Genomic DNA, 23,970 nt, shown 5'->3' with positions numbered 1-23,970 from the left:
ATGTTGATGCATTGATCTTGCCCAAATTAATTACAACACAAATGCCTACTTGTCAATTACCTTATACAGGATGGTCTCATATTCAAAACTTAACTTTAGCTGATCCGAGTTTTCATACACCACAACCAGTGGAAATGCTTTTAGGTGCTGACATTATTCCGCAAATTTTATTGCATAACACAATCACGGGTCTACCAGGTTCACCAATTGCTATGAATAGTATTTTTGGTTATTTATTGTTGGGTAAACTCGATTTGAATTCATCGACTGAGGTTTCTCTTCCGGTCCAGGTGTGTCACAGCTCTGTTAACGACGACTTTGACCTCCAGCGATTTTGGGAATTAGAAACAATTTCTGAACAAAAGTCTCTCACCACTCCTGATGAACTTTTGTGTCAATCTTTTTTTGAAAACACGCATACGCGTAATGAGTGTGGGCGATACGTGGTCGCTCTTCCCTTCAAACCTGACGCACCGCCCCTCGGCGAGTCGCGGGATATTGCTATTTCTAGATTTCGTAAATTAGAGTACAAACTCGAGCGCAATTCGCAGCTCAAACATGATTATCACGCGTGCCTCCAGGAGTACTTAGAGCTCGGCCACATGGAGCCCGTCGATAGTCCAGCAGCTGCAGGTGGTAACTATTATATACCGCACCACGCCGTGGTCAAAGAATCTAGTGAAACCACCAAAACCAGAGTAGTTTACGACGCGGGCTCTAAAACTACAAACGGTTTTTCTCTAAACGACAATTTGTTAATTGGTCCAAAGCTTCATTTAGATATTGTTGATGTGTTATTAAAATTTCGCATTCATTTAATTGCTTTCACAGCTGATATCAAACAAATGTATCGTAACATTATGATTCGTGAATCGGATAGGGATTTTCAGCGTATAGTGTGGCGCACCTCGCCCGAGGAGCCCCTACGCGATTACAGACTTTGCACTGTGACCTTTGGAGTTAGCTCATCGCCCTATCTTGCTCTTCGCACCATTCAGCAGCTCGCTCATGACGAGGCCGCACGCTTCCCGCGCGCATCTCAGGTCCTCATGCGCGACGTATTTGTAGACGATGTCGTATCAGGTGAAAGTGATGAGTCACGGGCTCTCGCCCTACAACAAGAGTTGATAGGTATTTGTCAATCCGCAGGTTTTGAGTTGCACAAGTGGCATAGTAATTCTCCCGCCTTACTTCTCGGTTCTCAGCCGACAGTTTCTCATGGTGAGCGGTGCGAAAGTGTGCCCTTCGCACACATGGAGAATGACTCATCCACTAAGGTCCTAGGTATGCAGTGGGACCCGAACTTAGATACTTTTGGTTTCAGTGTGAAAAGTTACTCTGAAAAATGTACAAAGAGGTCCATTCTTTCAGAAATTGCACGTATTTACAACCCTCTCGGTCTTTTATCTCCAGTGACTTTATTTGCAAAACATTTAATTCAATTATTGTGGATTTCTTCTGTGGACTGGGACGAAACCCCACCACAAGACATAGTCGATTCGTGGGCCAGCTTTACAAGTCAGCTTCCACTATTATCTAAAATTAGCTTTCCGCGTCATGTTTTCCCTCAAAATTGTAAATTACAGCTTCACGGCTTTTCAGACGCCTCCGAAAAGGCATACGCAGCATGTGTTTATCTCCGCGCGCAGCGCGAGGATGGTAGTGTGCGCGTGTCCTTATTGTTAGCGAAAACACGCGTTGCGCCTACGCGTCGCGTATCTATTCCCCGTCTCGAACTGATGGGAGGTGTTTTGTTATCACAACTTATTAAAAAGGTGTTACAAAATTATAGTGATAAAATACAAAGTGATCAAATTTATACTTGGTCGGATTCAAGTATTGTTTTAGCATGGTTGCGTTCACCGCCCCATGAATGGAAAACATTTGTTTCAAACCGTACTACGGAGATATTGAATATTGTCCCCGCGGATTGTTGGCGGCACGTTCCGTCGGCCGACAACCCCGCGGACGCTGCTTCGCGCGGCATGTTACCCGCTGCTTTCTTGCACCATGAGATGTGGTTTCATGGGCCTCGCTGGTTGAGCGAGGATGAAAGTATGTGGCCTGTTCCAAGGCCTGTTCTTCCTACTGATGAAGAAAAGCGTAATGTTGTGTTGTGTTCGAGTACTTCTACTCCAAACGAGGACGTAGAAATTATTTCACGTTTTTCTTCACTCGGTAGACTTGTTCGTGTTACGGCTTTGATATTTCGTTTCTATCACAAGTGTAGAAAGGTCAATATTTCGAGTTCAAAACACATTACTGTGTCCGAGTATAATTTCGCTTTGAATCGACTTATACGAGTTGTTCAACATTCAGTTTTCAATGATGATATTTTGAAGATTTGTAATGGGCAATCACCATCAAATCAATTAAAACGTCTTAATCCTTTTATAGATTCAAACAAGTTGCTTCGCGTTGGCGGTAGAATTCATAAATCGCTTTTATCTTTTGAGTCAAAACATCAATTGATTTTACCTAAAAAACATCCTTTAACTTATTTACTAATTGATTTTATTCACGTTTCAAACTTGCACAGTGGGGCTCAAAGCACCCAATATACACTTTTACAAAAGTATTGGATATTATCAAGTCGTGACGTCATCCGCCAACGCATTCATCGATGCGTCCGTTGCGTTCGTGCGCGCCCCGCGCACACGCAGCCGTCAATGGGTTTGTTGCCCGCAGCTCGCTTGCGACCGGCCAGACCATTCATAAAAACTTCGGTAGATTTTGCAGGTCCATTTTACGTTCGGGCAAATAAGGTTCGTAACGCTAAAATAGTTAAATGTTATGTAGCAGTCTTCGTATGTATGAGCGTTAAGGCTATACATTTAGAGATCGTTTCGGAGCTTTCCACAGAAGCGTTTTTAGCTACACTTAGGCGTTTTGTTTCGCGACGCGGTTTGTGTACAGATATTTATTCAGACTGTGGAAAGAATTTCGTGGGATGCGATAGGTATCTTACGGAATTATATAGTTTCTTGCGTAATGACGTAGTACAAACTACGGTCAATTCAAAGGTTCTTGGTCAAGGCATCACTTGGCATTTTCAACCCCCATACGCTAGTCATTTTGGTGGACTATTCGAAGCGGGTGTTAAAAGCTTTAAGCATCATTTTCATCGTGTTGTCGGCACACGAACTTTGACATATGACGAGATGCATACGCTCTTATGTCAAATAGAGGCGATTCTCAATTCGCGCCCACTTTGTGTTTTAAGTGCAGACTCAAGGGATCCTCTCCCTTTGACTCCGTCACATTTTTTAATAGGTGAGCCCTTAACGTCAATTCCTGACATTTCTTTAGTGGATGAGAATCCTAGCCGCTTAGTAAGATGGCGTCTCATCCAACAGTCCACTCAACATTTTTGGAAGAGATGGAGTCTTGAGTATTTACATCATATTCAACAAGCAACCAAGTGGTTTAGTAATCGCGGTGCCCCGATACGTGAGGGCATGATTGTGGTGTTACGCGAAGACAACGTTCCTCCCTTGCAGTGGAGACTTGCGCGTGTTCACGCCTTACACCCAGGTCCTGACGGGATCTGTCGGGTCGTTACTTTACAAATTGGACAGTCGTTCTTCAAACGAGCTGTTGTTAAGATTTGTCCTCTTCCTGTTGAGTATGGAGTAGGTACGTTTTGCATCTAAGTAAAGCTAGAGTAGTTTTAGGTTTATAGATAGGTTTCACTCTACAAATAGCTTAGATACTTGTAAGTTTCTTATCGTAGGTTTTGTCTTGTTAAAAGATACTCGGTACTTTTAAGGTGAGCGGTATGTTTCGTACCGAAATATATTTATTAGTTTCTTAATTATAGTTTAAGATAAAGCAACACAAACTGGAAGGAATTTGCTCTTTTCTTAATTGCATTTTTTAATCACAAACTGGCAACATTCTTTCCAATCCTATGGAGCGAGGCTCGCGATTGCGATTGCGACGCCCCCCAGTGACGCAAGAGTTTTGAGTTCGGAGGGACGCCCGTGCGCATCAGCGGTGTGTTCTTTAATTCGGCAACCATATAAGCGTTTGTCAATTTCCAAAATCAAGTGAATCTAATGAGTGCGGGATCCAGCCCCTATGGAACTATGGTCTTTCTCATCAATATGTGCTAATACTTCACAAACAAACTGCATTTCGGAGATACGCCGGGCCCGGCTGAGCACGCGGCTGGCACTGTGGAAAAGAGGTTTGTTCGCCGTTTGTTTTGAAAATTTAGTATAGCTAACAAACGATAAGCCGTAGGCTGGACATAAGCATGACTACTTTAGGAAAAATAGTAAAAAATATCTATATCAATTTTTTTTTCTTACTTTTTCTAAGGTTTAGGAAAACTTACTTTTTAGGAAAGATTAATAAAAAATGTCCATCTTAATTTTTTTTTCTTATTTTTCCTAAAGTATTCATGACCATGTCCAGTGTCCACCCTACGGCGCGTATCGTTAAATTTTGGGACAGTGTGTATTATTATTATAAAGAGCTGTGGTTTTCTGAATAAAGAAAAATAAAATAAAATAAAATAAAATGTAATTAAATATAACTTGCAAACTTACCAGCGGCTGGGTTTGTTCCAGTAGATCGTTGTCGGGCACATCAAATGGGGATAAGTCAGACGCGCTGGTAGACACTCCCGGTCCTGAAAAATTTCGACATTTGAAGCGACGGTTGTTTATTTTCGACTTAACAACAGTAATAACAACTAAATAACTAGCCACATTTATACTACACATTTAGCATGCAAAAAGAATCAAATCAGTTAAGCAATTCTCATAACTTTTGTTTTTTTTTCAACACATAGTTTTATTACTTTGAATTCATCTAAAAATTCATTCAATTCATGTCATTCTGATACATTTATTTTGTTCTCTCTGTAACTTACTTATTTTATTTACAACTAGCTTTCCGCCCGCGGCTTCGCCCGCGTGGAATTTTGTCTGTCACAGAAAAACTTTATCGCGCGCGTCCCTGTTTCAAAAACCGGGATAAAAACTATCCTATGTTCTTTCCCGGGACTCAAACTATCTCTATGCCAAATTTCATCAAAATCGGTTGCGAGGTTTAAGCGGGAAAGCGTAACAGACAGACAGACAGACAGAGTTACTTTCGCATTTATAATATTAGTTGGGATAAACAGATTTTTTTTAAACTAAGGCAAACTTAACTCTAAACAAAATAAAAAAGCTTCACACTTGAAACTTAAAGAAAGAGAGAAAGACAAATTCAAACATTATTAAAAATGTATGAAAGCGTTCATAGAATTTTTAACGCACTGGTTTCAATTTGACCCTTAAGTGAGATAAAATTGAATTCAAAGAGAACCAATCATTTGATTATTAGAATTGGTTACCTGCTGTTTGCAATGCAAAATTAAAATAACTGCATCAATCTAGATATACATTATGTTACTTACATTGCGGTATAAATATTTATTGTTTTAAACAATACACCTTTTATTTTGTCTACCTTATAACAATGATTAATTTAACTTTGAACATTTTTCCAAGTTAAATTAAATTAGAATCCAACAATCTTCCAAATAAGGTCGACCTACACTGTTACTGGTTTCTTGAAATTATTTAGAACATTATGACATTATAATATTTTTATAATGCAGGTAGTTACGAGAACGACTTATTTACAAGATGGTCGAATTTTAATAACATTAAACAATCGGTGTAGTGTTCCAATAAACACAAGCACAAAACTTAGCGAATTTAAATAAATATAGTTAAGCGTATTTTTTTATTTCAGGACATATCAAAGAAACACTTATAAATACATTTTTACTACAAAAATAACATAAATATAAACTAGCTACTTTATTCATTAATGATTTTAGTTACTGAGTTATTTTTTAAAGAGTGTTATTTTACAAAGTCATTACATACAAAGTACATTATTCCAACATTTTACAATGAAAACATAATATTTTATAGGATTTATAAAACGTTTTCTCTATAATATTACAAGTTAATTACTGTCGAACATTTTCTGAAAACTATGCTGATCCTGGTATTCATGAATTTCATATAAAACTGATTTTCATGCTGCCTTTTGAATACTTCCAGAGGTAACTTTAATGAATATAAACTGACAAAATTATTAATTTGAAACGTTATTAATGTCAAATAAATTAATTTGAAATGTTATTAAATAAATCAATAAATACCTGCCTTGTCTTAATCATAAAAAAACTATTCATTGTAATAATTAATGTGTCGCTCACAAACCTTGATTATTTTAAATTATACTCATTATTCAATAATCTCTAGCGCAAATCAAACTCGTATTTAAAAATACTCAACTTTGGGAACTCAATCATTAAAATTTTCTTTAAAGTGCTCAGAGATGTAAAGAGTAAGTGTACTTTACCTCTATAGTAAAACACTCCGGGCCGGTAGTAAACGACCGGAGGCCTGTTCCTACCAGTAATGTAAGCGTACCAATCTCCAGGGTGTATTCGACTCATTTTCAGTGACAAAACCCCCAAATGTTTAATATTGAATTTAAATTTTTATTTCAAGATTGTAAAAAATGGCCCGTCTCGGTCGGAGCGTCAGAACAGATTGGGCCTGACTGCGAAGTTGACTTAACGAAGGTCAGTGCAGCACCGCCCCCTCGGGGGTTGGAAGGCAGTTTGTCAATAATAAAAGCGACGATAGTCCCTCCACTACACTCAACATCAAGTAAATCGCACCTCCCGCAACAACTTTTCAAAAGTATGCATCTCCACTTCCCACCAAAATTGGTACCGTTTGAAAGCCTAGTTCTAAACTTTATTTCATTAACGGAAAGGTTTTTACCCCAAAAATGTGTTTTTAGAAAGATCCAGATTCTCTTCTTAGAGCGACAGGTAGTTACGCTTGAGCCAACTTGCTAAAAACTGTTAAATTGGGATTAATCGCTATCCATCTGTTAAAAAGTACACGTAAGATCATTATTTGGTTTTATAACCACAAAAATTGGCCTAATTGGTCCCAGAGGTGAGCCCCAAGTGCGACCTTTTTTCAAGTTACATCTATGGTACCTGTTAATTTGTTTATAAAAAATTTAAATGTGTTTTTCTTTAACTAATGGAGGTCTAATGGAGAAGTCTAATGGAGGACCATGACATCGTATAAATTCGCGATCCAGCATATTTAAAAAAAAACATGCCAGATATCAAATTGGCTGTAAATAAAAAAAATTGTAGCACAGAAAATAACATCAAGCTGTGTGATAGCAACTGAGAAATAATGACTAAAAAGAATCCACAATATCAACTACCAACATTGAAGCAGAGTGCAGCAGTGTTCCAATTCACAAAGCATTGAAACTTAACATGGAGCCGCGTGTTATATTTACCTGCCGCCACTGAATCGGAGGATCGCCTAGAAACACTCGTCCGTGTCCTGATTGCTCCTGACGCGGACTCTCCATCGGAACGCCTGTTTCTATTATTGCAACCGCATGTTGTATAGTCGCAAGGGTTGCTGGATACATCGATGGTCTTGGTAGAATTTATGACTTTTTTGTTCTTCACTTCTTCGAACTTTTTTAACGTGTACTTGTAATGCCTAGTTCCCACAACGAAACTCACTTCAGTTTCTTTTTTTATCATTATTTTGTTATTCCGACGATCCTTGGTGGACTTTTCCAAATCAGATAAGGATTTTTTAAAGGTTTTGCTGTGGGACGGAAGATCCACGGCATGACGTCGGGCCTGCTCCTTTCGTAACTGCTCAATCTTTTCGAGGGATTTATTGATGGTATTATTTAGGTACTCCCTGGCCTTTTTTCTTGCTTTTGCGGCTTGCGACATTACTAGTCTGTCTAGTTGCACGTCCACCGCTGGGCTGACGAGGCGTGGTTGCCTTTTTCTTAAAGGATTGATGTCCACCGTTGGGCTGACAAGGCGCGGGCGTTCAATTGGTAGTTTCTTCAAGTCCACCGTTGGGCTGACAAGACGCGGTTGCCGTTTCGTCTTGTCTCGTCCGACGCCATCCCGGCTAGCTGTTACACCTGAAGGACCGGGTTGGTTATCTGCATCTGTTTCAGGCACAATAAAATATTTGTCATACAGTTCTTCGAGGTATAAGTATCTTCTTTTTTGATTTTCCTTAGCCCTTTCTTCGGCTTTTTGCTTTTTTTTTAATGGCGATCGTAATTTAAAATAAGGGATATTAACCCTAGTAGCTGGTTTCTCTTCTTTTTTTTTAATATTCTTGACTTGGTCTATAAACCATCGCGCCGCGCTTATGGAGTTTCTTCTCAACTCTTCGAAAATTATTAAAACTTGTGTTCCAGGTTTTTTTCTAGCAGCTTTAATATCTTCAGCATTATTTTCAATTTCAAATTTTTCTATATGAGTTGTTGGTTTCTCATGTGTTTCTTCAATTCCTTCTCCTGGACGATAACGTGATGGTGATTCGGTGCATTTTTATACGATTATAAAAATGAACCGAAAAAAGTTTTATGGTAAAATACCAAGCAGCACTTAACGATTTTCTACAAATTTTGTGATTTATTATAGAGCGAATTCAACGATACGACAGTAAATGAAAGCGAGTTTAAAGAGCCCTTGTTATTGAATACTTTTTATTCGCCTTATTTACATAATAATATGTATGTGTATTTTATTAAGCCCCATTTTAAAATGTTTTATACTAAAAAACCTTGTCGGCCGTTTGGTGTAGTGGTTCGGAACGGACTACTGCCGAGAGGTCCCGGGTTCGATTAATTTCTGTGATGGGTCTGGGTGTTACTATGTATAAATGTATTTATTTACAAAAAAAAATATCTAAGTATATTTTTATATCCGTTGTCTAGTACCCAAACAAGCTTTGCTTAGTTTGGGACTAGAAGCGTAGTGTAAAATGTTCAAGGATATTTATTTATCTGGCAACGAAGCTATTTAATTATTTATCATAGGTATACAAACAGTTTACAGTCTAGGATTGATCGCAAAGATAAAGTGTTAATAAATTATAATTATAATAAAATTGCTCAGTTGGGTATCTTCGCATTTTTTTAAAGGAGATGGTTGGAAAATATTACTGGATGGATTAAATTTAATAAAACTCTAAATGTATTAGGTCATTGGGGACAATCGTCATTTTATGACAAGTTCTCCAGCTGATTTAGGTCATAAAGCCCTTGATATAAAAAAAAGCTGACGTCATTTCTCTGGCCACCGCCGGCATATTTTATGCCTATTAGTATAAAAATTATGACTGAGTTATCATAATTTTTCTTAGACTGGGAGCGTCATACAGGTGTACTCTTACAAAGTAGTTTACCTCCTGAAATTGGGTAGAATTTAAATTTACTGTCGTATAGTCGTCTCTATTTTGTACAACTCATATCGTTTAAATGCTGCTTTTAACATCAATTACAGTAGAATAACATAAACAGAGTGGCGACTTAAATAGCAGTTTTTTTTAAAGAAATCTGTATTTGCTAAAAATATATAAAAGTAAATCTACAGTAAGTTAAATTATGTAGTTGATAAGAAATATTATTTTAAAATGGACTTTCGATAGATTAAGATTTTGTGACTATATTGTTGATCCCGAGGTTTTGTTTGATAAAACTTTTAAAGTCAATTTCTAAGATAATAATTACATCTTGTTCTACATATAATATTATTTCAGATTGTTTGTTTTTATATTGATTTAACTCAAACATCGATAGTCGACATTTTCATTTGAAAATGGTAGGGCAAAAAGATGATAAGACATATAAGAGCAAACATTTAAGTTTTTTTATAATTATTTGACGATTTGTAAGCACTTTTTCATCTATATAAAAATTAATAGCAAAATGTGTTGGTAAGCGCATAGCATAACTCAACAACGCCTGGACCAATTTTACCAATTCTTTTTTTAATGTTCGTTGAAGTCCAAGGATGGTTTTTGCGCCGGGAAAATTTCCAATAATTTCCAAGAAAAATTCAACCTCTAAGGAGAAAACGGGGTACGAAGTCGCGAAAATTAAACCATGAAATAAGCAACTTTCAGCAAATAAGTTTTTTGCCTTTAAATCGCCAAACTGCATTACAATAAAGAGGTCAAGAGAGGTGTATAAGGGTAAGAAGGACTACAATTACAAATAATAATATGTTTATGGAAATAAAAATCAACCCCATGCAAGTGGTCGAAGACATTTTAAACTACTAAAGCCCGATTCGACCAAACTTTTATCCGAGAATAACTCCTGGTATAACTGGCACATTGACAGTTTCAGTATGGGAAATATGTCAAAATATCGAATAACTGACGATTTATTCTGAGATTAATATTTACTCTTGTTTGGTCGAATCCACCCTTACTGAACTACATTTCTTTCTGATTTTCTTTATCATTTCAAAATTTGAGTTCTAGATAATGTACACTAACTACACTAATCTACATTGACACAAAATTAAAGAGTCAATTTGTAAGCATTATTTTAGTGCTTGATATTTTAGATAATAATTCTTGATATTCAAATTCTTTATGACATTCTTGCATTCATATGGATTTGTGTCGTTTTATTGCGTTCCATTTGCATTCGAGTTCCAATGGCCACCTTTCAGCTTCATCATCAGACTCTGGTTACCATATAGGATCAAAGCACTCGTCAATACGAATCAAACGAGCCCAAAATCGATGTGGTGGTGTCGTTTTATTGCAGAGTTCCTATGGCCACCTTTCAGCTCCATCATCAGATCAGCTCTATGTCATCATAATATTGCATTGTCATCCGCATTAAATGTGTATGTATTTCATCTCAATCGGTCCTCAGGATGCGGGTCTTTCAGCTTGAAAGATTCCACCCGAACAAATAATAGTTACATACATACATTGAAAGTTAAATAAAAACTTGTATGTAAATTATTCAGTACCTACTTACTACGTAACCCAAGTGTCACCAGTTTTAACATTAAGTACGACTACTTTAAATTAATCAAATTTTATAACTTACTGATATTGGACAAATAGTCTTTTTGCAAGCTGCTCATGTGGTATTTTACACATAGGCTGGGTAGCACCATCTTAATTTAACTTGAACAAACGTCAAAAATCTGTCAAACTCCATACAAAAACACAAGTCATTGTTATAGTTACGGTGTACGGTTATTCTATACTACTCGTACTTTGTAACCAAGTTTATTTTTCTTTAGAAAATTGCTGCCTCACATCGAATTTTGTACTAAAAAATTCGATAATTATGTGTGATTTTTTGAATTCATTCAAGATTTTTTTTAATATACATTATTTTTTTGTTAGTCTAAAGTCATTCCAGTTCTTCTATCTTTCAGTTAGCAAGTAACTGTTTGGATGATTTTTGCAGGAAGCGAGAAGTTTCATTTACAAATGAACAGTATTAGTATAATGCTAACAATATTATACTAGCTGTTTTTTTTAATAACGAGGAAGCTCTTGGCCTGTATCTCACCTGATGGTAAGTGATGAGGCCGAAGGTGAAAGCGAGCTTCACCCGGAATCCTCAACCACGGAGGAACTGGCTATCTTACCTCTAACTACCGGAACACAACAATGCTTAACATTGTTGTGTTAATTATTGTTCGTATTAATGATGAAATACTGGCAACACTTGAGTAACGACTTAAACTGACCACTTGCATGTCACCTACCCTTACACATTACAATAATTATGGACGATGATCGATATAATTCGCCTAAGGACCAACTTACACTATTATTATATGTATATTATATTAAGATAATAGAAAATGCCTTTGTTGTTTAAGGCAGCATTTTGCTATATATTTTTGGGGTCTCAGTTACAAAGTCCCCAATATACGGCTGGTGGAGAATACCGCATGACTTTATGACCATTAATATAATTGTTAATGGATCAATTAATAAAAATAATACTACGAAATGCATCGTTAATTAAATCGAGTAGAACGTTGGTTCTTAGGCAAAATAATTACAATGTAATTGTATCTTAAAATAACATTGGGGGCGTTTGGCTGAAAATAGAATTTATTAGCGAAAACTTTAGCATGTTTTTGGCGAGGGCACGTTTGCTAACTTCAAAAGTGACGTTTTCCCATACATTTTACTTTAAGGACGCCATTTTTCTTACTAATAGCGCTAACAATTATATTTTCGGCCAAACGCCCCCATTGTAAGGCCTCCGGCATACTGACGTGTGTGCTACATACAGTTTTCATACAATTTGACTGTCACCTCCCGCTGTGACATGTTAATGGCTAGTATAATTAGATATTAAACACTATTGCTGAAGCCGTGTGTCCACGATTTTCAGGACTTTGGCATTCTACCTGTGTTATTATCAGTTCAGAAATAATGCACAGCTCAGTGCGACTATACTTATTGTTTTAGCCATAAAAATATTCAAATCATTTGTTGTGTTCGAATTTCCAACAAAATGGTCTGCAATGAAAAGAAAGCCTGGAAATAGTGCCCGGTATACAACTGAATGTCCATTATAATATGCTATTTCAGGTTAATTATTAACCGTTTGGTTTGGTTCCTTTTAATTTGGACAAATCGTTTGTTGGGGCTGTAATTGGCAATTTTAATTACTTACATAGCACAAAGACTTATGATTCATATAGAAAACTCATGTCGCACTCACTCTGACTGTATGCCGAAGGCTTAATGCTCAACCTGGGTGCTAAGTACCTAATGCTCGTTTTAACTCACACTTAAGCTCGTTTTAACTCAGTCCTCGCGCAGGAACAGTGACGAGCGGTCGCGCGCGTAATATTTAACTGTTATGTAGTTGTATGCGCGCACGTACGTTATTTATACTGCAAAATCGTAATAATGAGTAATAATATGATAGTTAACGAGTTATTGACTTTTGTTCAAAATAAACTGGATGTTCTTGACAAGCTCAGTGTAGTGCAGATATGTGCCTCTAACTATTCTGACGAAGAAATTGAAGTTGCGAAAGCAATTTTACACGACTCAATATCGGATGGATCTAGAATCGTAACTAGAAAAGGCGAGGACAAGAAGAAGAAAAACCTAAAAGATATCCTTAAATTACTGAAGGAAACTGACCCTGACCAACATCCCCAATTTGTGGCCAAGGACTTGAACAGGCTACCACCTGTTACATTTGACCATATTGATGTCTCCCGACTTCTCAAGGATATGACCCAACTAAAAACAGAACTTAATTTATTAAGAGACAATTTGATATCTAAGGAAGACTTAAAGAGTATTAATGACGAGCTTAAACAATTACGTTTAGCTAGAAACACAGTGACCAAGTCAACACCAAAAAGTTCCAAACGCACATCCACACACTCAATGACGACATCGCAAATGGAGGAGGCATGTTGCGGTGTCCCGAGTACGAGTTCTATGAACAGCGATCACTCAAAGACACCTGCACAACCGTCCCGCGCAAGCGGTGAAACAGCTATGGCGCAAGCGCACGGCCCGCACGGTGAGGGATCGTCGATACCTACCTATAGGGACATTATAGTGAAGACTCAGCCGGCGTGTAAGTTGACTCAAGGGAAATTAGACTCAGAATGTATACGCATTAGTGACGATTCTGACTTCCAGGCAGTTATACACAAAAAACGCAGCAAGCGAATAACCAATATGAGAGGAACGTTAGAAAACTGCAACAGAATACGAGTGGCGGAATCAACAAGTTGTATTTACGTCTCAAGATTTACAAAGGATGTTTCTGAGGATGATATAAAATGCCATATTCGGGATATGGATATGGGCGAGGATTGCCGTAGTATACAGATGCTTAAGCAAAGCCGCGAGACAACGTTTAACTCGTTTAAAATTGAGATTCTCAGCAGTAAACTTGACAGGTTTCTGCGTGGGGATTTCTGGCCATCCGGGTTGGTGTTCAGGCGTTATAAGGAGCGTTACGTTTCTAACCGCACTACAAAACAACTATAATGAATAGTACACCACAGCATAATAGTACATTAAATATAGCGACATTCAACTGTAAAAGTGTGAAGCGTTCAGTTGAATATGTACGTGAGCTATGTAAGATCGTGGATGTAGTCGTCCTCCAGGAAACATGGTTGCTTCAGCATGACCTTGGCTTTGTCCAGAACATAGACCCTGACTTTGGAGCATTCGCTAAGTCCTCGGTCGATAGTGGAGCTGGGGTGCTGCGTGGGAGACCATATGGGGGCCTGGCTATCCTATGGCGAACGTCAGTATGTAAAGAGGTAAAAATTATTAACTGTACCTCAAATCGAATATCTGCTATAGAGGTTGGAAATGGAGAACGACGTTTCTTGATATTTAACATCTACATGCCTGTCGACGAAGAAGAAAATCTGACTGAATTTACGGATATCCTGGCAAATATAAGTGCAATAATGAAGAATGTTCACTAATTTTGTTTTTTAGCTTTCTGTATTCTCTGTTAAAAATAAAAAATACACGTGAAAGAATTATTTCGATACGTCAATTAGTTTCCAAGATATTGAATTTTAAAAGTGCGGGCGGCGGCCGGCCCGCCATTTTATGCGCGTGACGTCATATTACAACGACTGGCTCATATTTGTATGGGTGGAATCTTGCAAACTGAATTAAGACCCACTTCCAGGCAACCGATTAAGCTGAAATTTCGCAAACACATGTGATTTGGATGACCATGCAATATTATGATGACATGGAGCTGATCTGATGATGGAGCTGGAAGGTGGCCATAGGAACTCTATAATAAAACGACTTAAATGCATCGAGTTTGGGCTCGTTCGTTTTGTATTGATGAGTATTTTAATTCTATATAGTAATCGGGGTCTAATGATGGAGCTGGAAGGTAATTCGCAATAAAACGACACAATCGCATCAAGTTTGGGTTTGGTTCAATTTTAATTTCTGTGATGGGTCTGGGTGTTAAATATGTATAATAAGTTTGTATTTACAAAAAAAAAATATTTAAGTATGTTTATATCCGTTTTCTAGTGAGCGAACGCTGTGAATGTACGTCACACGGGGTCACGTGACCATCGGCGGGATTTAATATTTAAGCGAACTTTGAATGCCTATAAAATCATAACTACTGGGTATTTTTGAATGAAATAAAAACTAATGTATTTGTAAATGTAAAAGCTTAACTGTAACATAGGTTTCAAGTGATTTTGCATACCTAGTAACATTCTCAATGAGGAATGCGAAATTGAGGCAGCCTATATAATGGGAGATTTCAATGCACACCCTGGATCTAGGTTTGGTAGCGAACTGCTCTCGTTCTGTGCGGAACAATTGTGGACATGTGCGGATGTGGAATTTCTGGGTACCAACTCGGAAACTTTTACATTCATCAGCGAGTCCCACGGGTCCAGAAGGTGGTTAGACCACTGCCTGGTTACGCAGTCTGCCAATGATACCGTGCAAAAAGTGAATATTATGTGTGATGTGCAGTGGTCGGACCACTTCCCTTTGATTGTATCATGTAATGTGACTGGTTTGCCTGTGATATGTAATGATATGCCAAAATACGATAATAATAATAGAAAGGGTATAATATGGGGTCGTAGAAATATTGACCAAATTAATGAGTATGGGGAATACTGTTTTAAGCATTTTAATGAATTAAAGTCAGTTTCTAGTCACAAAAATGATATATTTAAAAATATTGATTATTTATACAGTAATATAGTCTCTAATTTACAGGAAGCTTCAATTTCCTCTTCGCGCTCCGGTGGTAGGACTAGCCGTGGGCAGGTCACCGGGTGGAACTACCACGTCAGTAGTTTGCACTATAGGGCTAGGACATGTTTCAGGGAATGGCTGGAGTGTGGTAAGCCTACGAGCGGTATTTTATACGATAATATGCGTGAAACTCGAAAATCTTTTAAGAACAAATTAAAGTGGTGTCAGGAAAATCAGGAGTCTATAAAAATGAATATAATAACTATGCACAGGGCTAATAAAAACTTTATTAAATTTTGGCGCGCGACCAAATCTACCGAGCATAAACAAAGACTTCCCAATAATGTAAACAATGTCAGTGATCCTGTGGCTATCGCTGACTTGTTTAGTAATCATTTTAAAGCGGAACCGGTCCCGGTAGAGGAGTCATTGGGCACTGCGCCGTCGCCGCGTGCGGACGTACGTCCCGCGCCGTCGCCTGCGCCGCCCGCGCTCCCGCCCGGGCCCTTTACACCCGCGGGGGTGGCGCGGGTGGTGCGCGCGATGCAGCGCGGGAAGTCACCCGGTCACGACGGTCTTAGCTTGGAACATATTATGTATGCAAGTAGTGAGATATATCTCCTACTTAGTCAACTATATAACATGTGTTTAGATAGTAGCTATCTCCCTGACGCCCTGATGAAAACGGTAGTAGTACCTATTGCAAAAAACAAAACCGGTGACCTGTCCAGCGTTAGTAACTATAGACCTATATCCCTGGGTACAGTTATAGGTAAGATTTTGGAGAGGCTAATGCAGCCTGAGCTGGCGAAATATGTACGCGTGAGTGATGCTCAGTTTGGGTTTCGTCCGGGCCTCGCGACGGATTCCGCTATATTATGTTTAAAGCACGCGATTAATTATTATAACACCCGTGATACCTCAGTATACGCTTGCTTTCTCGACTTAAGCCGCGCTTTTGACCTGGTAAATTATAATTTATTGTGGTCAAAAATGCAACAATCGCACGTGCCTAAACGTATAGTGGACTTGTTCAGGTACTGGTACGGGAACCAAACTAACTGTGTGAGATGGGGCGACGCGCACTCTAGTGCCTATAGACTAGAGTGCGGAGTTCGTCAAGGTGGACTTACCTCGCCGGACCTGTTTAACTTATTCGTAAATGACCTGATTGAGGAGCTGAGAGGCACCGGACTCGGTTGTCATGTGCAGGGTGTTTGTTTCAACAACCTCAGCTATGCCGACGACATGGTGCTTCTCAGTCCCTCAATAGGTGGCCTGCGTAAACTTCTTGCCGTCTGTGAAAGGTTCGCCTCCACACACGGCATGAAATACAATGTGAAAAAATCAGAATTAATGATTTTTCGCGCTGGCAAGGGTCCGGAGAGGGTTCCGCCGGTGTATCTGAATGGCTCGCCGGTTCAGGTTGTGAAGCAGTTTCGCTATCTGGGTCACGTCCTCACCGAGCACCTGGACGACGACGCCGACATGGAGCGGGAGCGCCGGGCGCTGGCCGTGCGCTGCAACATGTTGGCGCGCAGGTTCGCGAAGTGCTCGAGGGATGTCAAGGTGACTCTCTTTAAAGCATTTTGTACATGTTTTTACACCTGTCAGCTGTGGCGCAAGTACAAGAGAAAGTCCTACGGCACCCTTCGGGTACAGTACAATAATGCTTTTCGTATTATGATGCGATTGCCGAGATGTTGCAGTGCATCTGCTATGTTCGCGGAGGCCGGCGTTCCGGATTTCTTTGCCCTGTTGAGAGAACGCATAGCTTCTTTCTGGCAGAGGATTCGTGACTCACCTAACGAGCTGCTAACTGTGGTCAGCAATGACCTGTATAAAAGTCCATTCCTCTCACATTGGTTGGATGTTCACCGGAGCGCAAATAGGAAATAAAACAATATTTTACATTTTTACAGTTTAAAAATTATTCAATAATCCATTAATTTATTAAATAATCGTATTTTTAAATTTTACCCATGTTTTTAAATAACTTTTAAATTTATAAATTTTATGTACTAGGTAAATTATAATTATTGTCTCCAACGTGACAACCTACATTTTTTGAAAATTTATTATTAAGATATGGGATGTAAAAGCCTGAAATAAAGACTATTATTATTATTATTCTCGGTTTACACTTTAGTGTCTCAGCTCTAGGCTGGTATCAAAGGAAAGCACGGGCCTAAGCCAAGTGCGATCCCGATAAAAAGGTTGCGTTTTGTTCTTGCGGTTGTGCTGATGTCGGCTGGCTGTGATCTTCCTGGACTTGTAAAAATTTTCTTACTATCCTACACGTGTTAAGAATAGCTGCTTTCTGGAGTGATATGTAAGTAAGTGGTGGCAGGTTGAGGGTATTTAATGACTGGTGTAGCTGTTTTGGTATAACGCCTGTTGTTGAAAGTACGATGGGGACAATGTTAACCTGATTAAGACGCCACATCCGCCTGATTTCATCTTTTAAGTCTGTGTATTTAGACAGTTTTTCTGATATAGTATTTTGTAAGTTGTGGGTGTTGGGTATAACTATATCTATTATAGTTGCTGTGTGGTTCTTTTTATCTTGAAGAGTGATGTCTGGTCTATTAAAATGTGTTGTTCGGTCTGTGAGTATAGCGCGGTCGAAGTAGAGTCTATATTGGCTGTTTTCAAGGACGGGTTCGGGCACATACTTGTAATATGGTGTAGGTTTATCTGGGATCAGTTTGTATTTGTGAGCAAGTTTTGATGTATGATATTGGCGACTTGATCATGTCGGTGTTTGTAGTCGGTCTGTACTATTGCTTTGCATGCGCCTGTTACATGTTGGATAGTTTCTGAGCTGCTGTTGCATTTTCTGCATAAGTCTGTGGACAGATTTGGGATTTTCATTATATGCTTCTGGTAGTTGCGGGTCTCGATGATTTGATCCTGTATTGCAATCATGAACCCTTCAGTCTCAGGGAAGAGTTCCCCACGACTAAGCCAGGCGTTCGACGCTACCTTGTCGACATTGGGTTGGCACAAGTCATGGCGATGTCTTCCGTGGAGAGATTTTCGGGTCCATTCATTAATTTTTATCTGCGCAGTGGTTTCGAGTTCATTTGTTTGGGTTGTTGCATCTTGCAGATTCAAAGGGGTCAACTTACTATCAGCTTGAACAGTTGCTTGGTGAATAACAGATGTTGCGGCCTTTTGATGAAAGTAAGAACGGAGTGTTGCGATTTGTTTATTATGGAGGTTTTGGATATCGATAATTCCTCTACCTCCTTCTTGACGCGGTAAGGTTTGTCTTTGAACACAAGCTCGCGGGTGGTGTTTCCTGTGCTTTGTGAGTGTCCTGTTTATTGTTCTTTGCATTTTGATGAGTTCTGTTTTTGACCACTTAAGGATGCCGAATGAGTATGTTAGAATTGGTACAGCGAATGAGTTGATTGCCTTGGTGATGTTTCGGGAATAAAGTTGTGTTTTCATTATGGAATTGAGTCTGTGTTGAAATTGCTGTAGAAGTTTAGCCTTTGTTTCTTTATATTGTATTAGCTTAGCCTGATTATATCCGAGGTATTTGTACACTTCATTCTCTTCCAGTGAGTTAATTCGCTGTCCCGATTCCATCTGGTAAGTATGTCGTTGATTTTGTCCAGCCTTAATGGAGTTAATTTTGCATTTGTCGATCCCAAAGTCCATACAAATGTCCTTAGAGTATTGTTCTGTGAAATTAGCTAATTGGTATAAACTATCTTGTGATTGGGCATATAATTTTATGTCATCCATATACATGAGATGGTTGATTTTCATGGTTGCTGGTCTGCTTGTGCTAATGTCTGTGTATTTTAAATCGAAGCCTGTGTTTGAAGAAATTAATAGGTTAGATAATGGGTTCAAGGCTAGACAGAACCAGAGGGGGCTTAATGTATCTCCCTGAAAGATTCCGCGTCTGATGTGGATAGGATCGGTTTCAGTGTGGGCTATTTTAAGGCGATTATTATTAATATAGGTAACAAATAAGGTATTCTGAGGTCATTGTTACTAACCCTAATCTTTAGGGTCCATTATTGGATTCATTTTTTTTCGTATTAAAATTGTTCCTAACTAAACAATAGACCAGATACTGTTGAAAATAAATTGGTTTTATTTATGTTAATTTATTTAGGGGTTTGCTGTTGTAGGACTTGTAGGGCTACTTCTCACCTAATCTTTTGGCGAAAGCGCGCCATGTATTTATGCCCTTATAAATAATTACTTAGATATCATGTAAAAGGCAGGCAATTAATGAAACATGTAAACCTTGTTCAGTAATAATTTAATTAAGTAAATAATGATTTGTATTTTAATTTCAAGATTGCACTTTATTCAGTATTTCAATTTAGCACTACGATTAACGATTTAGTAAGATTTTACCTTATCCCCACAAAACATGCCATCATGGTGAACCTATCGATAGGTTACTTGGGTGGTCATATTTTCCAATAACAAAACCCCATGGCATCCACCATGTAATTAAGATATAAATAATAGCCTAAGGAAGCATCGGTTTAAGCGACGTCATACAGGGTGTAGTGACTTGAACCGCAACTCCCGACTCAGGGATAGTATACATGAAAGTTATTACAAGAAAAATATAAATAAATATTTATCTGTTACTTTATTAGTAAGAAATCTTATTCAAACGTATCCTAAAACGGTGCTTGTTACCGTCTCGTACCCGCACCAGCCCCTCATACCCCGCTACACCACCAAGTACATGCAGCCGCCGCTCCGAGAGAGACGGGGGAATGGCCTATAGCTCGCCCGCGTAATAATACCATAATTTCCTTTTGATTTTTCCGTGAAAATTTAAGGTATTTTTTTTCGCATCGGTGTTGTGTATGTATATGTCAACGTGAAATTGTGAACTCTGTCAGTTTATAATATAACGCGTTAGATTGTAAACTAACAGTGGGTAGGTTAGGTTAGATTGTAATTTAACTACGTCAGATTATAATCTAACGGAATTCACAATTTTACGGTGACATTTACACCACCCCTGAGATGGGCGTTGTTTTACAAAACCACACCCTGTATTAAGACTATCGCATCGTATTTACTTGTAAAAGGGGCGATTTGAAACAAAAATGCATAGTCTATACTAATACAGACGACAGTCTGTATTTTAATTACTCTACTCCATGTTAATACAATTCATAGTGTCCTGAACAGCTGGTGTGGTCACAGCCTATTATTTCCGAATGCACTGTTTTCAATAGCTTTCAATTGATTTCACGTTTATTTCTCAGTACATTTCTGACAGTTACAAATGCATTATTTTAAATTCGTGCAGCCAAGACACATTTCTTTATGTATGCGAAAAACATTTGTCTTGTAACAAGGTCGGCTAAGTTTTGAATGAATAACTTGTTACTCAGATCTGAATATCGAGATTTGTTTCGTGTATTCTTGCATTAAGAAACTAAAGGGATGTGAAATTAATCGTAAAATGTACCTAATTAATTTTATTATTTTTTTAGAGGTGTGAACGTGTGATTATATTTTCAATCCTAATTTCTTTAATATTTAGGCTTTCTATAGCTCTCAAGTAACTACTTAATTGTACTGTTTCGGAACAATTTTTGACCTGCTAGAAGAAGAGCAAGAAACTCAACTCCAAAAGTATAATGTTAATTTAAATGAAAGAATGGAAATCTATAAATTGTTCCATCTAAACAACTAAACGACTATTTCTCCCATGACAGTTTAGGCAAAATGATCTGTAGTAAAAAGTATTAACTCGATGCAGTACTGATGCAGCCGTGAAATAGCAAATTGCAGTTGCAAACTGGAGCAAGTATTAGCCTTGACATATTAATTTAATCGAGAATGAATACGTAGTGTGTGAATTGAATAACGACGTGTGACAGTTGACGTTTGACACATTTGTTGTAGATATACAGAGTGTTACTTTGCATCCTTGACATATTCACAGAGATAAAAGTAAGGAACAATACAATATTATTATTTTAGATAAACAAGAGACTCCCGTAAAGAAAGCACACTTAGTTTTTAGTAAATTTAGTTTTGCAGTACAAATTGGTATAAACCAATTTTGTCTCGCACATACAACAGGCGCACCTAGTGGGCGTCAGCTTTTTACAAGTGTCAAAAAGAATTTAAAAAATAAAAACGTTCCCAGAGAGGTTTGGTTGCCACAAATAAAAAAAAAAAAAAAAAAAAATAGATTCCAATAGATACTTATTTAAAAATATAAAAAAAAGTAAAAAGAGTCTCCGTCGCCATCGCCAACAAGTGATGTGCATGTGTTACGATAATTAGTGGTGTGTTTTGTTAAACACACCCTGTTGAACAACAATCTGTTGATTGTCGATAAAATAAAATACTCAAGATTAAAAAACAAAATTTTAGGACATTGTTTTTTACTGATTCAGTGTCAGTATAGTGACCTCTGATATGGCAAGAATGCGAAGTATAACCGTGTAGTTGGACAATACTAGGTTATTATTTACATTTTTTGCCACTTGACGTTTCAATCGTTTCACTTTACTAGTGAGTGAGGAATTTGCTAAAAGGAGCAGTTAGTAACGGCAAAGCTGGTATTAAGTATTTGTTATCATGTCTTACAAAGCGATAGGTACTTAGTGTTAATTGTTACATAATAAAGAAACTGTTACTCGAGTGTAGGATTATAGGAAAATAAATTTTGTAATTTTTAAGTCTTAATTTTATTGTTAGTAACAATTTTACAGAAAATCTGACGAGCGGTTAGACCCAGCACCCAGGTTAGCATTGAAGTAAAGAAGGCGGTGTTATAAATATGAAATTGACGATTTTTCTTCAATATTAATTAGAATAGTTTCTTAAATTCAATAAGCTATGTCCATTATTTTTTTATTTTAAACTTCATTTTAAAAGGACTTGTATTTACTTATTTTTTATTTTGTTTTACTAGAAATTTATCTTCAAAATAAGCACCTCAGTGGTGTCGGTGTCCGTTATAAAAATATGAATATTTTTTACTGGTACTAAAAATGATATTTTTCAATATTCTAAAGTTTGATATTGCATAACAAAATTTCAAAATTTTAACAAAATTTAGATTTGTGATTCCTTAAAAAATCGGCAATTTCATATTTATTTCCCCTATAAGATTATCTGTTATAGGACACAATTGACCTCGGATAGGCCGGGGGGCCGCGATATCCCGCAGCGGTTCTCCGGAGGGCCGGAGAGCGGGTAGGAAGGAAGGGCCAGGTGTCGGATCTCTCCACACGCGATCCATTTCCTCATCGAGGAGAATACGATCCTCTGGGTCCTGTGAAAGAAGAAAACATCATGTAAATACCATGTCACTGTAGTTATGAGAAGTTTAGCTGCTGGTAATAAGTATGAAACATGGGGATGGGCTTAACACTTAATCTACTTTTAAAGTGTTATTAAAAAAATCTTGATTAACTAAGGCAACAAAGTATGTAATGAGTTAAATCATTCCAGGCCCAGTGACCGCTTAAATTAATACTAATCTTGATACAGTTTTTAATTATATGATTTTTTACACATAAACACGACCACATAATATTAACAGGTGCATAATGTATCAGACTGATGCTAATATTTTTATGAGGGTTATATTTGTGATTATGGTTTAAGAAAAAAGTAGTGCTATTTCTAAGCAAGAAAATCCAACGTATGAACGCACAGGAATGAGGATATCATCCATATACAAAACATTATGCATTAACATAAATGGAATTAGTTTACAGAAAACAATATTTTGGGAAAATTCGTGAGCAACTTTATCTGCTGAACCTTCATTAAAATAAGTTTTACCAGTTATACGCCAAAACCAGGATTAATTTCAGTGAGATATGATCAACCGGAATCAGTCCATATCCAGAAGCAAGATCAGTATCTATTTTATTTAAAAAAATATCACCAACAATATTACACCACAAAAAAACTTAATAACTGATAAATTATTGGCAAATCCTTAATATCATTAGCACTTTTAATATGAATCAAGTTTAACAAGAATGATTTTTAGTCATAGATAGCATCCTAGATGATAAATGTGCGGTCTGATATTAAAGCCTAATTCAAATAGCAAAATGTAGATTTCACACATAGGTAATTTAAAATATGCAAAAGAGTGAGTTTTTAAACACCAATGTTTATAGTTCTATCACCTATAAACTTTTACAGGATCTAAGTATCATCCAACATTCGAACTAAGCGCTCTGTGTTACATTACAAAATGCACATTGCAATGAATCCCGAGTTACGTCTGCTCCAGAAAGTAAAAAAACCACATTATCATCATCAACAGAGGAAGCTTATTGTCTGACCTGAATTTAGTCATTCGCCAAAAGATCAAAATTATTGCAGTTGAAAA

At 37.6% G+C, this 23,970-nt stretch overlaps 1 protein-coding gene across 1 annotated transcript in view; it reads right to left on the bottom strand.

The window, feature by feature from the left end:
- LOC135086462 (uncharacterized) overlaps positions 1-23,970 on the bottom strand; it is a 136,437-nt gene that overhangs the window by 6,283 nt on the left and 106,184 nt on the right. The window contains exons 2-3 of the mRNA XM_063981187.1: positions 22,755-22,893; positions 4,554-4,636 (exon numbers count right to left, since the gene is read on the bottom strand). Of these exons, the coding sequence (XP_063837257.1) occupies positions 4,554-4,636; positions 22,755-22,893 (222 nt within the window). The remainder of the gene's footprint in view (positions 1-4,553; positions 4,637-22,754; positions 22,894-23,970) is intronic.

This window comes from Ostrinia nubilalis, chromosome Z (genome assembly GCF_963855985.1).
Source record: "Ostrinia nubilalis chromosome Z, ilOstNubi1.1, whole genome shotgun sequence".
NCBI classification, from domain to species: Eukaryota; Metazoa; Arthropoda; class Insecta; order Lepidoptera; family Crambidae; genus Ostrinia; species Ostrinia nubilalis.
Note: the sequence above shows the minus strand (reverse complement) of the source record. Positions and strands in the feature narration are given on the sequence as shown.